The 11,702-nt window shown below is 40.8% G+C and overlaps 1 protein-coding gene across 2 annotated transcripts in view; it reads right to left on the bottom strand.

Moving 5' to 3' along the window:
- LOC122540162 (uridine-cytidine kinase 2-A-like) overlaps positions 1-11,702 on the bottom strand; it is a 28,597-nt gene that overhangs the window by 4,687 nt on the left and 12,208 nt on the right. Inside the window, exon 7 of one of the 2 annotated variants that reach the window (XM_043675489.1) lies at positions 11,084-11,240. In XM_043675489.1, the coding sequence (XP_043531424.1) occupies positions 11,107-11,240 (134 nt within the window). In that variant the 3' untranslated portion in view covers positions 11,084-11,106. Of the gene's footprint in view, positions 1-8,351; positions 11,241-11,702 lie in introns of those variants that run through there. The other variant, XM_043675488.1, reaches the window with a different exon arrangement.

The raw sequence follows: 11,702 nt of genomic DNA, 5'->3' as shown, positions 1-11,702 counted from the left end.
TGGTGACCTTTAAGCGGCAATTGGATAGGTACATGGATGGGTGCTTAAGCTAGGACAAATGTTTGGCACAACATCGTGGGCCGAAGCGCCTGTTCTGTGCTGTATTGTTCTATGTTCTCTATGTTCTATGTAATTGGTGTCATGTTGACCCAGATAATGCATTTAAGGTGTGGGCTGCCCTATGTGAGAATGTCTGTGCCACAATGTTCAGAGTGATTCTCATCTAGAAAATGGATTTGCAGAATCTTACATGGATTCATGCAGGTTTTGAGCAAAATAAAATGTAATTCTGCAAGAATTACTTGCAGAACTCCCTCTGGCAGCTCATTCCATACATGCACCATCCTTTGTGTGGAAATGGTTGCCCCTTCAATCCCGTTCATATCTTTCCCCTCTCACCCTAAACCTATGCCCTCTAGTTCTGGACTCCCCCACCCCAGAGAAAAGACTTTGTCTACTTATCCTATCCGTGCCCCTCAATTTTATAAACCTCCATAAAGGTTTATAACCTCAACCTCCAACGCTCCAGGAAAAACAGCCCAAGCCTATTCCATCTCTCCCTATAGCTCAAATCTTCCAACCCTGGCAACATCCTTGTAAATCTTTTCTGAACAGTTTCAAGTTTCACAACAACCTTCCGATAGGAAGGAGACCAGAATTGCATGCAATATTCCAAAAGTGGCCGAACCAATGTCCTGTACAGCTGCAACATGACTTCCCAACTTTTTTACTGTAACTTGAAGTCCAGATACATAACATCTCTTGGCTATCCTTGGTCTAACCTGCTTGTTACCGCCTCAAAGAATTCTATCAGATTTGTCAGGCATGACCCCTCTTATGAATCCATGCTGACTCTGTCCTATTTTATGATGCACTTCCAAGTATTCAGAAATCTGATCATTCACAATGGACTCCAAAAGCTTACCAACGAATGAGGTCAACCTTTAATTTCCCATTTTTTCTCTTTTGCCCTTTTTAAATGGGGGGGGGGGTCACATGAGCAATTTTTCTCAGTCCTTTGGAGCCCTCCCTGACTTCAGTGATTCCTGAACGATCACCACTAATGTCCCCACTATCTCTTTCAGAACTCTGGGGTGTAGTCCATCTGGTCAGGTGATTTATCTACCTTCAGGCCTTTCAGTTTTTCTAGCACCATTTCCTTGGTGATGTCACATTACTTACCTGTGTCCCCGACTCTCAAAGATTTGGGATATTATTCATGTTTTCCACTGTGAAGATTGACACAAGTACTTGTTCAGTTCCTCTGCTATTTCTGTTCCCCATTACTACTTCTCCAGCAGCCCAATGTCTACTTTTGCCCTTTTTATATCCAAAGAAACTTGCAATTTTAAAAAAATATTACTGGCTAGCTTACCCTCATATTTAATCTTCTCCCTCCTTATTTTTAGCTTATGCCCAAAATGTTGTCTCTCCTGCCTCTCAGATGCTGCCTGACCTGTTGTGCTTTTCTAGCACCACACTCCTCGACTGAGTCTCTAGCATCTGCAGTCCTCACTTCCCTAGCCAACCACAGACACATCATCCTCCCTGTACCATGCTTCTTTTTCCTTAGGATGAATCTCTGCTAGGTCTCTTGAAATACTCTCAAACTCCTGCCATTGCTGTTCCACTTTCCTGCTAGACTTCTCTCCCAGTCAATTCTGATCAGCTCCTCCATCATGCTTCTGTAGTTGCCTTTATTCAACTGTAGTACCGTTATCTGATTCCAGCTTCCCCGTCTGAAATTGCAGACTAAATTTTATCGTGTTATGGTCACTGCTTCCTAAAGATTTCTTCACCTTAAGCTCCCTTATCAAGACTGCCTCATTACACATCACTAAATTCCCGTATTGCCTGTTCCCCAGTAGGCGCCAACAGAAGCTGCTCTGAAAAGCCACCCTGTAGACATTCCACAAATTCTTTTCCTTGCAATCCACTACCAACCTGATTTTCCCAGCCCACCTGCATATTGAAATTCCCCATGATCACTGTAACCTTGTCTTTCTAACACACCTTTTCTATCTCCTGATGCATTTTGTGGCCCACATCCTGACTACTGTTGGGAGGCCTATACATAACTCCCATTATGGTTTTGTTCACCTCTACAGTTTTTCATCTCTACCCACACAGATTCTACATCAACTAACCCTACATCATTTCTTGCTATCGATTTAATTTCATTTCTTAATGATAAGGCAACCCCAACCCCTCTGCTCACCTGGCTGTCTTTTTGATAGAATATACATCCTTGGATATTTAACTCCCAGTCCTAATGCCCTTGCAACCATGGCTCTGTGATGCCCACCACATCATACCTGCCAATTTCAATCTGCACCACAAGTGCAGTTTCAGACTGGCTTTCAAAATAAGATTATTAAAAATCAAAGTTCACCCACACTAAGTAACCTAATCTAATCATCTGCCATGATGGGATTCAAACTAATGTCCCAGAACATTAGCCTGGAGTTCTGAGTTGATTCTGGATTAGTGGTGCTGGAAGAGCACAGCAGTTCAGGCAGCATCCAAGGAGCATCGAAATTGACGTTTCGGACCAAAGCCCTTCATCAGGAATATGAAGGGCTTTGCCCGAAACGTCGATTTCGAAGCTCCTCGGATGCTGCCTGAATTGCTGTGCTCTTCCAGCACCACTAATCCAGAATCTGGTTTCCAGCATCTGCAGTCATTGTTTTTACCTCTGTTCTGAGTGGATAGTTGATAGAAGAGGCAATACAAAATAAAGGGTATAGTTCTAAAAGGGTATGAGAAGAGACGAATCTGGAGGTGAATATGCATAAATCAGGTTAAGAGAGTGGTTAATAAAGCAGATGGAATTCTGGGCTTTATAAATAGGCATATGGAGTACAAAAGAAATTATGGTCAATGTGTAAACACAGTGGTTAGATTTCACTTACAGTATTATGTCCAATGCTAGTGACACACATTTGGAAGGGTGTGAACACAATAGGAAGATTCATGATAAAAGATTCAGGAGAATGGTTCTAGGAATGAAGAACTTCAGTAATATGGATACATTTGAAAAACTGGGACTGTGTTCCTTGGAGAAGATAAGGAAGTTGCTTGAGATATTCAAAATCATGAAGAGCTGAACTGAGTAAATACAGGAAAAAATAGTTCACAGTGGTGGACAGGACAGAACCAGAAAGTACAGTTTAGAAACGATTAGTCAAAATAGCAATAGCTCCATGAGGGAAAGAAAATTATACACAGCAAATTAGAAAAATGAATTTTAGGGAATGTCAGTGAGGAGGCATTTACAATTGAGATCTTCAGAAAGTTTTGAGACCATAATTACTTTTCTTTATTTTTCAAATTTTTTGTTTGGAATTGAGAGTTGAAGTTGCACTTTGACTAGCATCTTGTTTTGCAAAGGAAGAGAAAGAACATAGAACATTCCAGCACAGTACAGGCCCTTCGGCCCGCGATGTTGTACCAACCTGTGAAACCAATATGAAGCCCATTTTCATCCATTTGTTTATCCAATAACTATTTAAAAGGCCTTAAAGTTGGCAAGTCTACTGCAGTTTATAGGAACTGGCCTAGAGAGAGAATTGCAGGTTGATTGCTGCTCCTGGAACACTACAGACTTTTCAGCACCAAGATGGGTTGTTCAGGGACTAGCAGCTGGTTGGATGTTGAATGGATCAATCAAGGGTAGAACATTGATGGCTAGCTCTTCACAGATAATGGTGAAAAAGTGAAACCATAGTTTGAATGGGTTTGGGTCTAGGTTTAGAGCAGAGGGTTGTGTGCGTACAATATTTTGGACTGGAAGTGATTTCAAATTTTAGTATCTCTAGTTTGATATCCAGCTAAAGAATTGTTGAAGGCTTTGAGGAAAGAATCCCAGTAAGTCTTCAGCAGTCTGCAGAAGTTGTATGAATTGGTGACTTTGGAATTCAAGCAAGATAGAATTCTATGGGATTGGAATATAACACATCACATCACTCAAGAATTTCTGAAGGCCTAGTGTCCATTATGAGATCATTGAATTTGCAAATTGACTTCTTTCAATTTATCTCTTAACTGTGTATCATCTGTCTGAAATTGTGGGCGATGCTGGGCTTAAAGTAAGTAATTTAGTTGTTGTTTATCCATGTTCTGCTAAATTTGAATTGTTAATAATAAATTGTTTTTTCTTTAAGTCTATCTGTTGTTTGTAAAGTCTGGTTAGAAACCATTGGATGTTTTAATTTTACTGTATTGCAAATGCAGGGATAGGGAAACTGATCTGGTTTGGTCTGTTGTCCCATGTCATAATCAGGGGCTCAATTGTGAAACACAGAATATTTATCTGAAATTGGATTTTGGTATTGAGTGGGTAAGTGGACACCAAATATGTATACAAATTTCAGGTGCCACTGGAAATTTAAAGTTTTTTTGAAAGTGTCAGAAGTTTTCCTTGTAGCATCAGGGAATTTTGCAAATCTCAAAGCTAAACTAACTACAAACTCTGCCAGAGTGAGCTAAGAAGGCTGATATAGATTATATAGGGGGCAGCTCAGTTCTGAACACTGCTACCTCAGGGATCTAGGTTCAATTCCACCCTCAGGCAACTGCGTCTGCATGGATTCACTCTTAAGTGCGCTTGTTTCCTCCCACAATGTAGGCTAGGTGGATTAGCCATGGGAAATTCAAGGTTACAGGGATGGATGAGGGTGGGTCTGGGAGAATGGTCTTCAGAGGGCTATGTGGACTTGATGGACAGAATGGCCTGCTTCCACACTGTAGGTATTTGATGATCCTAGTATCAAAACAGTTGGGTTTAATGGAAGTAGGAGGTGCCATGACTGATCCATCACTGAACCTTAGCTACACTTCAGATAATTGGAAATGAGAAATTGGGAGATGGAATTCTTATAGAGGGGGAGAAAAGAGAATCCCAAAGGACATGGATTCAACAGACTGAGCAGAGACCATTCTGTGAATGTGCACTGAAATCAGGAGAAAATACTGTTTCACCAGGTGAGTGTATGCTTGGGGTCTAGCTGATGGGGAAGAAGGATATAAAAATGATATCTGATGCAGGCCATGGTCTTGTTTGGAAAGAGGAGGAAGTGAAGGAGTTTTTCAGGAATGTTGTAGAAGGAACGGTCCCTGCCACGGTTTGGTGGCAGTATTACTTTGGAAGGAGCAGAAAATGGCACAGGATAATCTGCTGAATGTATGGACGGAAGAGGAGGAAAACAGGAACTTGACAATGTTCAGAATTAGTACCAACCAGAAGGTTGACATGGCAAAGTTCAAAGAGTATCATTCAGCATCCAATGACGACCAAGGAGTGGGTTAGATTGACGACTGGGGAGGAGTGTGTGCTTAGGGGGCCAAAGGCATTAACTTCCAAATTTCACAATATTTAACTGGAGAAAAGTATCTCATTTGGGATGCAATGATTGGGTTAGTACATCAAGGGAGTAGCTAGGTGGCAATATGGAGATGGTGAATGACAGTAAAAGGGGAATTTCGACCATGAAACCATACCTGGCAATCTGGACCAACCATATACTGTCCAGAGCATTAATACCACATCAAAAAGTTGTTCAGTCCTGGTCAGTTCAGCTTCTTTCATTCTCAAAGAGTAAGCTACTCTTATATTTGTATTTAATTTTATATTTAAAAACTGTTTTAATCTTCACAAAGTAAACAAGTGCATCATGCATCACAGCCACTGAACAATCTTAAGTTCTAGACAAAAGAAATAAAGATTTACAATCCACCCACAGAGAATCTCAGCCATTCCAACACAGGAGAGATAGAGAAGGTTTTAACAATATGAGCTGAGACAATAACAAAGTGTCCATTATTCATAGAGACACACAACATGGAAACACTCCAAAGTAGTCCATGCTGACCATGCTCCCAAACTAAACAAGTCCCACTTGCCTGTGTTTTGCCCATATCCCTCCAAACCATTCCCATTCATGTACTTACCCAAAATGTCTTTTAAATGTTGTAACTGTACCTGCATCCTCCACTTCCTCTGGTTCATGTCTGGAAAGTACTGCCAATGTATAAATAAGCTGCCCCACATGTCCTTTTTAAGACTTATTCTTCTCACTTTAAAAATAGGCACCCCCCCCCCCCCCCCCCGCCAGGTTTGAACTCCCCGACCATAGGGAAAAGAATTCTTGCTATTTACCTTGTCTATGCCCCTCATAATAAGGTCACCCCGCTCCAACCTCCTACTCCTCAGTGAAAAAAGTCTATTTTTATAACTCAAACCCTCCATTCCCAGCAACACCCTGATAAGTCTTTTTTTGAATCCTCTGCAATTTAATATCCTTCCTATAGCAGGGTGACCAGAACTGCCCACAGTATTCCACAAGAGGCCTCATCAATGTCCTATACAACCTCAACATGATATCCTAACTCCTATACTCAAGGGTCTGAGCAATGAAAGCAAGTGTACTAAACACCTTCCTAACCACTGTGTCTATCGGTGTTGCAAATTTCAAAGAATTATGTACCTGAACTCCTCAGTCTCTCCATTCCACAACTACCCAGGGCCTGACCATTAATTGTACAAGTCCCACTCTTCTTTCTTTTACCAAATTACAATACCTCGCATTTTTCAGAATTAAATTCCATCTGCCACTCAGGGCATCAACATTTTATTTAGGTCAAAGCAATACTGTGGTGACTGATCTGAATGATGTCCAGACACAGGCAGGATGATGGGCTGCTATTTCAATTGTGTAATAAATCAAGCAAACATAGGTGGCTTTAAAAAGGCTAATTGCACTGAAGAGAGCAGAGCATGTTGGTTTCAGCTGCCAGGAACAAGCATTCATCAGACAAAAAAAGTCTTTTGTCCCCCGCACCCCCTCAAACCTCCCAATGATCAGGGAAGATCAGCCAGCAATCAGGGTACCCTTACTGCTGTCTCTCCAGTCACTGCTCCATTAGTTCATTAGAGGAAACCTATCAGGCAACCTTTTTCAAAGTTGCAAGCATAGAAGAAAAGTTTTAAAAATGCTTATTCACTTACATACACAAAATATATATCTAACAGGAATGAGCACACATTGCAGCTCTCCTTCCTTCACAGCATCAGACAAGTGCTGGAACAAAAAAATCAGTTTGTTCTTTCTTACACACTTCATTGCTCAGACACATCCTATCAATGAACAAACTTTTTAAAACTGTATTCGGCATCAATGCAAAAGCATAGATCAAGGTCAAGCAGAGTAGTGATCTCAGATCAAAGCTGCTGGAGAGACAACTTTCATCCCCAAAACCCACCTACCGTACTCTTCCTGCAGTTACCTCCTCCTCTATTTCACTCATCATCTGTTCAACTCCCTCCACCCTCATCTCACAAAGGACCCCCATGTAGACGGCAAGATGGGCTTGAATCAGAGGCAGTAACAAAGTGGCAGGCACCCAGTTGTTAACAAGTGATATGTTAACCCTAACCTTAAATCAGTGCTGCACCAGAATCAGACTGCAGGACAATAAAGATTAGACTGAAACGTATCATGTCCGTCCAAACACAATGGCTCAAACCACACCCACTGCAATCAATTGAAACTTAAGCACCAACTACATAGACAGTCCCTATTCCTTTCTCAAACTGAAACACTATATTGCCACAAAAGGCACCTGGCACAGACCCTTCTTTACTTTAGCCAGTCTGTGGTGTTAAATCAGGTCAGGCAGGTCAGTTAGCATTTCAAGGTGTTTCACCTTTTCACATTTCAACATTTTACCTTGCATCACATGCTGCAGATTTACTGAGTATTTTGATTATCTTTTGTTTTTATTTCAGATTTCCAGCATCTGCAGTATGTGATGAAGACTTGTACTATCACTTGGAAACTTGGTTCTTAAGTGGAAAGAACCATTTACAACTGTTAAGTGTAATTTGTGTTCCTATATGATGGATTTTTCCTTTTTAACCCCCATATAATTGTTAAGCTCAGAAAGCAGTACCAGAATGTCTGAAATTTCATTTACATGCCTCTAAAGTGAGGCTTTTAAAACCCTGGAGGTGATTAGTTCAGTGCCTTAACAACAAGAGTAGAAGATAGAGGTGTTCTGTGGCTAAAGGAGACAAGAGATTCTGTCTTTCTCACTCTATCTGGGTGTTCAGTGAAAAGGCACTCCTTGTTCCTCAGTAAAAAGAAAGGCCTGTACTAGCAGCAGTGTGCAGTTGAACAGTCTCTACAATAGTCAGGGCAGAAGTAGTAGTGTTCTGGAGTATTTTGTGTAAGAGAAAAGCTCCAGAAACAAAAAATAAACTGTGGAAGAGGAGTTTGGAAAACCAATGTTAAGAAATAACCAAGCTATATTAGCTGGTTAATCGCTTCAGGAAGAGACAGGGACTAAATAAATGCATTGAGTGATTACTTTTATTTCTTGCAAAATCTGCAAAGTCATGCCCCTGAAAAGGAACTTTAAATTGAAAACAGGGGACCCTTTACTGAGGAGTATACATCTGTAAGGTTGCTGTTGAGGGATAACAGGTTGAATCTTTATTTTGACCATTTCAAATAGTTGCTATTAAATGCAATATTTTTTTTTCCTTTATGTTGAATAGATTTTGATATTCTTTTGTTAACAGTACATTGGCAGTCTGTTTTGAATATGTTAAGTGACTAACCTCCATAGAAACCAAACAGCAAAAAAAAACTCGATCTATCAAGCCATGTTTCACACTGGAATTTAGCTTGTCCAGTATAACCATCTGCTGGTATTGCAAATTTTTTGTTTGTGCGTTGAAAGATTAATGTAATCTTACATCAACAAATATGAAACTCCCCCAGCAATGACCTGGAGAGATATTTGGTCAGAAGTTTGATTAGTGGTGGTCTTTCCATATTTTACTTTGCACCCTGATTTTCTGAATTTCAGCATTTTAACAACTTTAATTGCAGCTAACGTCCAATAAAATTTGACAGTAGAGGACCCAGGGCTCACACTGATCGTGTTTCTTCCCACTTGGATTTCACTGATATACAGTGAAGGCGAGCATCATTTTCAAGGAGTGACAGTTAACCTGTCAAAGGGTAGCAAACAGATACTTGCACATTCCATATAGACATTGAAGATCAAAGACAGGAAACCACAGAGATGCAAGCATTTGGGAGACTCTCCCACTTGCAAAATGGGATCAGCCAAATGCAAGCTATGATCAAAAATCACTACTTTTTATTCAATGACTACATCAAGCACCTGGAATCATAAACATTTGAGCAGTCTTGGTCAAGAAATTGTAAATCAGCAATTGCTCCTGCCCACTGCTCAATGAGCCCTTGGTGAGAAGTGCTGGGCTCAACCATGATCTCTCCTACACTCCTAATCACCTTCAATTGGGTGACGGAGGTTAATGAGGTGACTGAAATAAAAATGTACTTGGAACACTGGGAGACACTGAATGGGAGTGAGGGAATGGTGGTGCTGGAATTGATCAGAGAAGACATGTTTGTCACCACAAAACAAAAAAAGATACAACGCCCCATAACAGCACAGACTGAGCAAAATGATGTTAGACTTCCAAGGGTTAGATCATGAGAAATTACATTAAGAAAGGCTTGTATTCCATGGAATATAGACGGTAACAGGGGAAAAAAAAAGGTGCCTTTTCCCCATGATGGGGGATTTCAAGACTTGGAGACACTTTGCACAGAGTGTGATATGTGTGTGAAGTGAATTTCCTGAGGAAGTGGTGGATGTGGGTACAGTTACAACGTTTGAAAGACATTTGGGTAAGTACATGAATAACAAATGTTTAGAGGGATATGGGCCAAGCACAGGCAGGTGGGACTAGTTTAGTCTTCGATTACGATCGGTATGGATTACTTAGACTGAAAGGTCTGTTTCTTTGCTGTATGACGATATGAAAATTTGATGATATTTAAATTGTCAGGCTAGATAAAAGTAAAGATTTTCTGCTAACAAAATCAAAAAATAAAAATAAATCAGAGCCAGGTCAGAGGAAGACAACAAAATCTTATGAAACACTTCGTCATATAAACAAAAAATATGTGTGAAGCTCTTTCACATAAAAGTAATAGATGCAAGTGCAATTGTCAAATTTTAAATTGGAGATCAAGAGCATTTTGCTATCAGGAGTCTAAAGGATATGGAACCAACGTAGAGATCAACTATGGTCTCACTGAACTGCAGACCGGGTTCCTCCTCTTCCTCACTGATCAGTAGCATCATTGAAAAAAGACTTATATTTATAAAGTGGTGCCAATCACAACTTTAGGACCTCCCAATAATTCATTTCTACAGTGTAAGCACTAATGTTATAATCATATTTCTTGACTGTCAATATTGGTGTTATTTCTCGTTGTAATTAGATATAAATAGAGGTGAATTAAAGGGAATAAACTTCACTTGACAGTGAGACTATAGTTGTAGTAGCAGCAGACACCACATAAGACAAGGCAGGACAGCCCAGGTAGTGCAATCAGCTGACAAAGGGATGAAACCAGGTCATGCAGAAAATTCAAGCTGACACTGACAGTAATATCATTGCAGTACAGATTAGAGCAGATGAGACAAATTTTTCAGTGAACTCTGATATCAATTCAGGTTTAAAAATTAACAAAAGTTGTGATTGCAATGCAAAGTCTCAACCACCAAGCTTTTTTTTTGGGGGGGGAATAAATCGGGAATTAATGAAGAGACCTTCAGGCAGAGACCTTGTGGAGTTACTCAGAGGGAAGTGGGTTAAGGTTATCAATAAGGGAAGGGAATATCAAAATCCCAAGCAATGTAAGTGAGGGAGGAGAGGGGTTGCTTTGCATGACAGTCCCACTTACCAACCCCAAATCACACAAGGCGAAATACTAGAAAGTGCAACACAGCACATTCATGGGACCAATGTCCACTCACTGCTGTCAGAGACATTCAGTGCTGACTCTGGGTACACACTGAAAATATTATTGTACAAAAGGACACAGGCTCCTATAAAATCAATTCCATCAAATGCATATGGTGAGACAGAACCACGGACCCCTGGTTAAATGAGTTCTCTGTAAGAAGGAGAGATGAAGAAGTTTGGTCATCCACACACTTAGTCCAGCCTATGACCCAGGAGCTGAATAATACTGACCCTGCCCCTGTCTGTTCTTCGAGTCAATGGGGGCGTGAGCTAGACTCTGATGAATGTCGAATTCGGGGCACAGTGTGTCCATTCACACAGCTATTGCGTTTGGTCAGACCACCAGTCAGGATGTCTTGAATGTGCTGCACAATCAGATTTATGGCAACTACAAGAGAGACAGGTAGCAGAAAATCAAACTTCACATATTTATTCCTAAAGCAGACAGTGTAGAATTAGTATTCTAGAAAGCATTGCTCCTCCCACCACCAGCTCCTCCTCTCTCCAATCTCCCATTCAATACACACTCGCACCATGCCCCATCCCATTCATAGACAACCCTTCCACCCTCTTGTAAAAAAAAAAATGTCTACACCAATTCTTCACATTGCCTCAGCCCTATGGCTTTGATCTTAGTAGAACATAGAACATAGAACAATACAGCACAGAACAGGCCCTTCGGCCCACGATGTTGTGCCGAACATTTGTCCTAGCTTAAGCACCCATCCATGTAACTATCCAATTGCCGCTTAAAGGTCACCAAAGATTCTGACTCTACCCAGAGAGTGGTGGGGGCATGGCATGCCCCCAACCACTCTCTGGGTAAAGAACCCACCCCTAACATCTCCCC

The sequence above is a fragment of the Chiloscyllium plagiosum genome, chromosome 34, assembly GCF_004010195.1.
Source record: "Chiloscyllium plagiosum isolate BGI_BamShark_2017 chromosome 34, ASM401019v2, whole genome shotgun sequence".
NCBI classification, from domain to species: Eukaryota; Metazoa; Chordata; class Chondrichthyes; order Orectolobiformes; family Hemiscylliidae; genus Chiloscyllium; species Chiloscyllium plagiosum.
The sequence above is the reverse complement of the archived record's forward strand: the minus strand, read 5'-3'. Positions and strand labels throughout refer to the sequence as shown.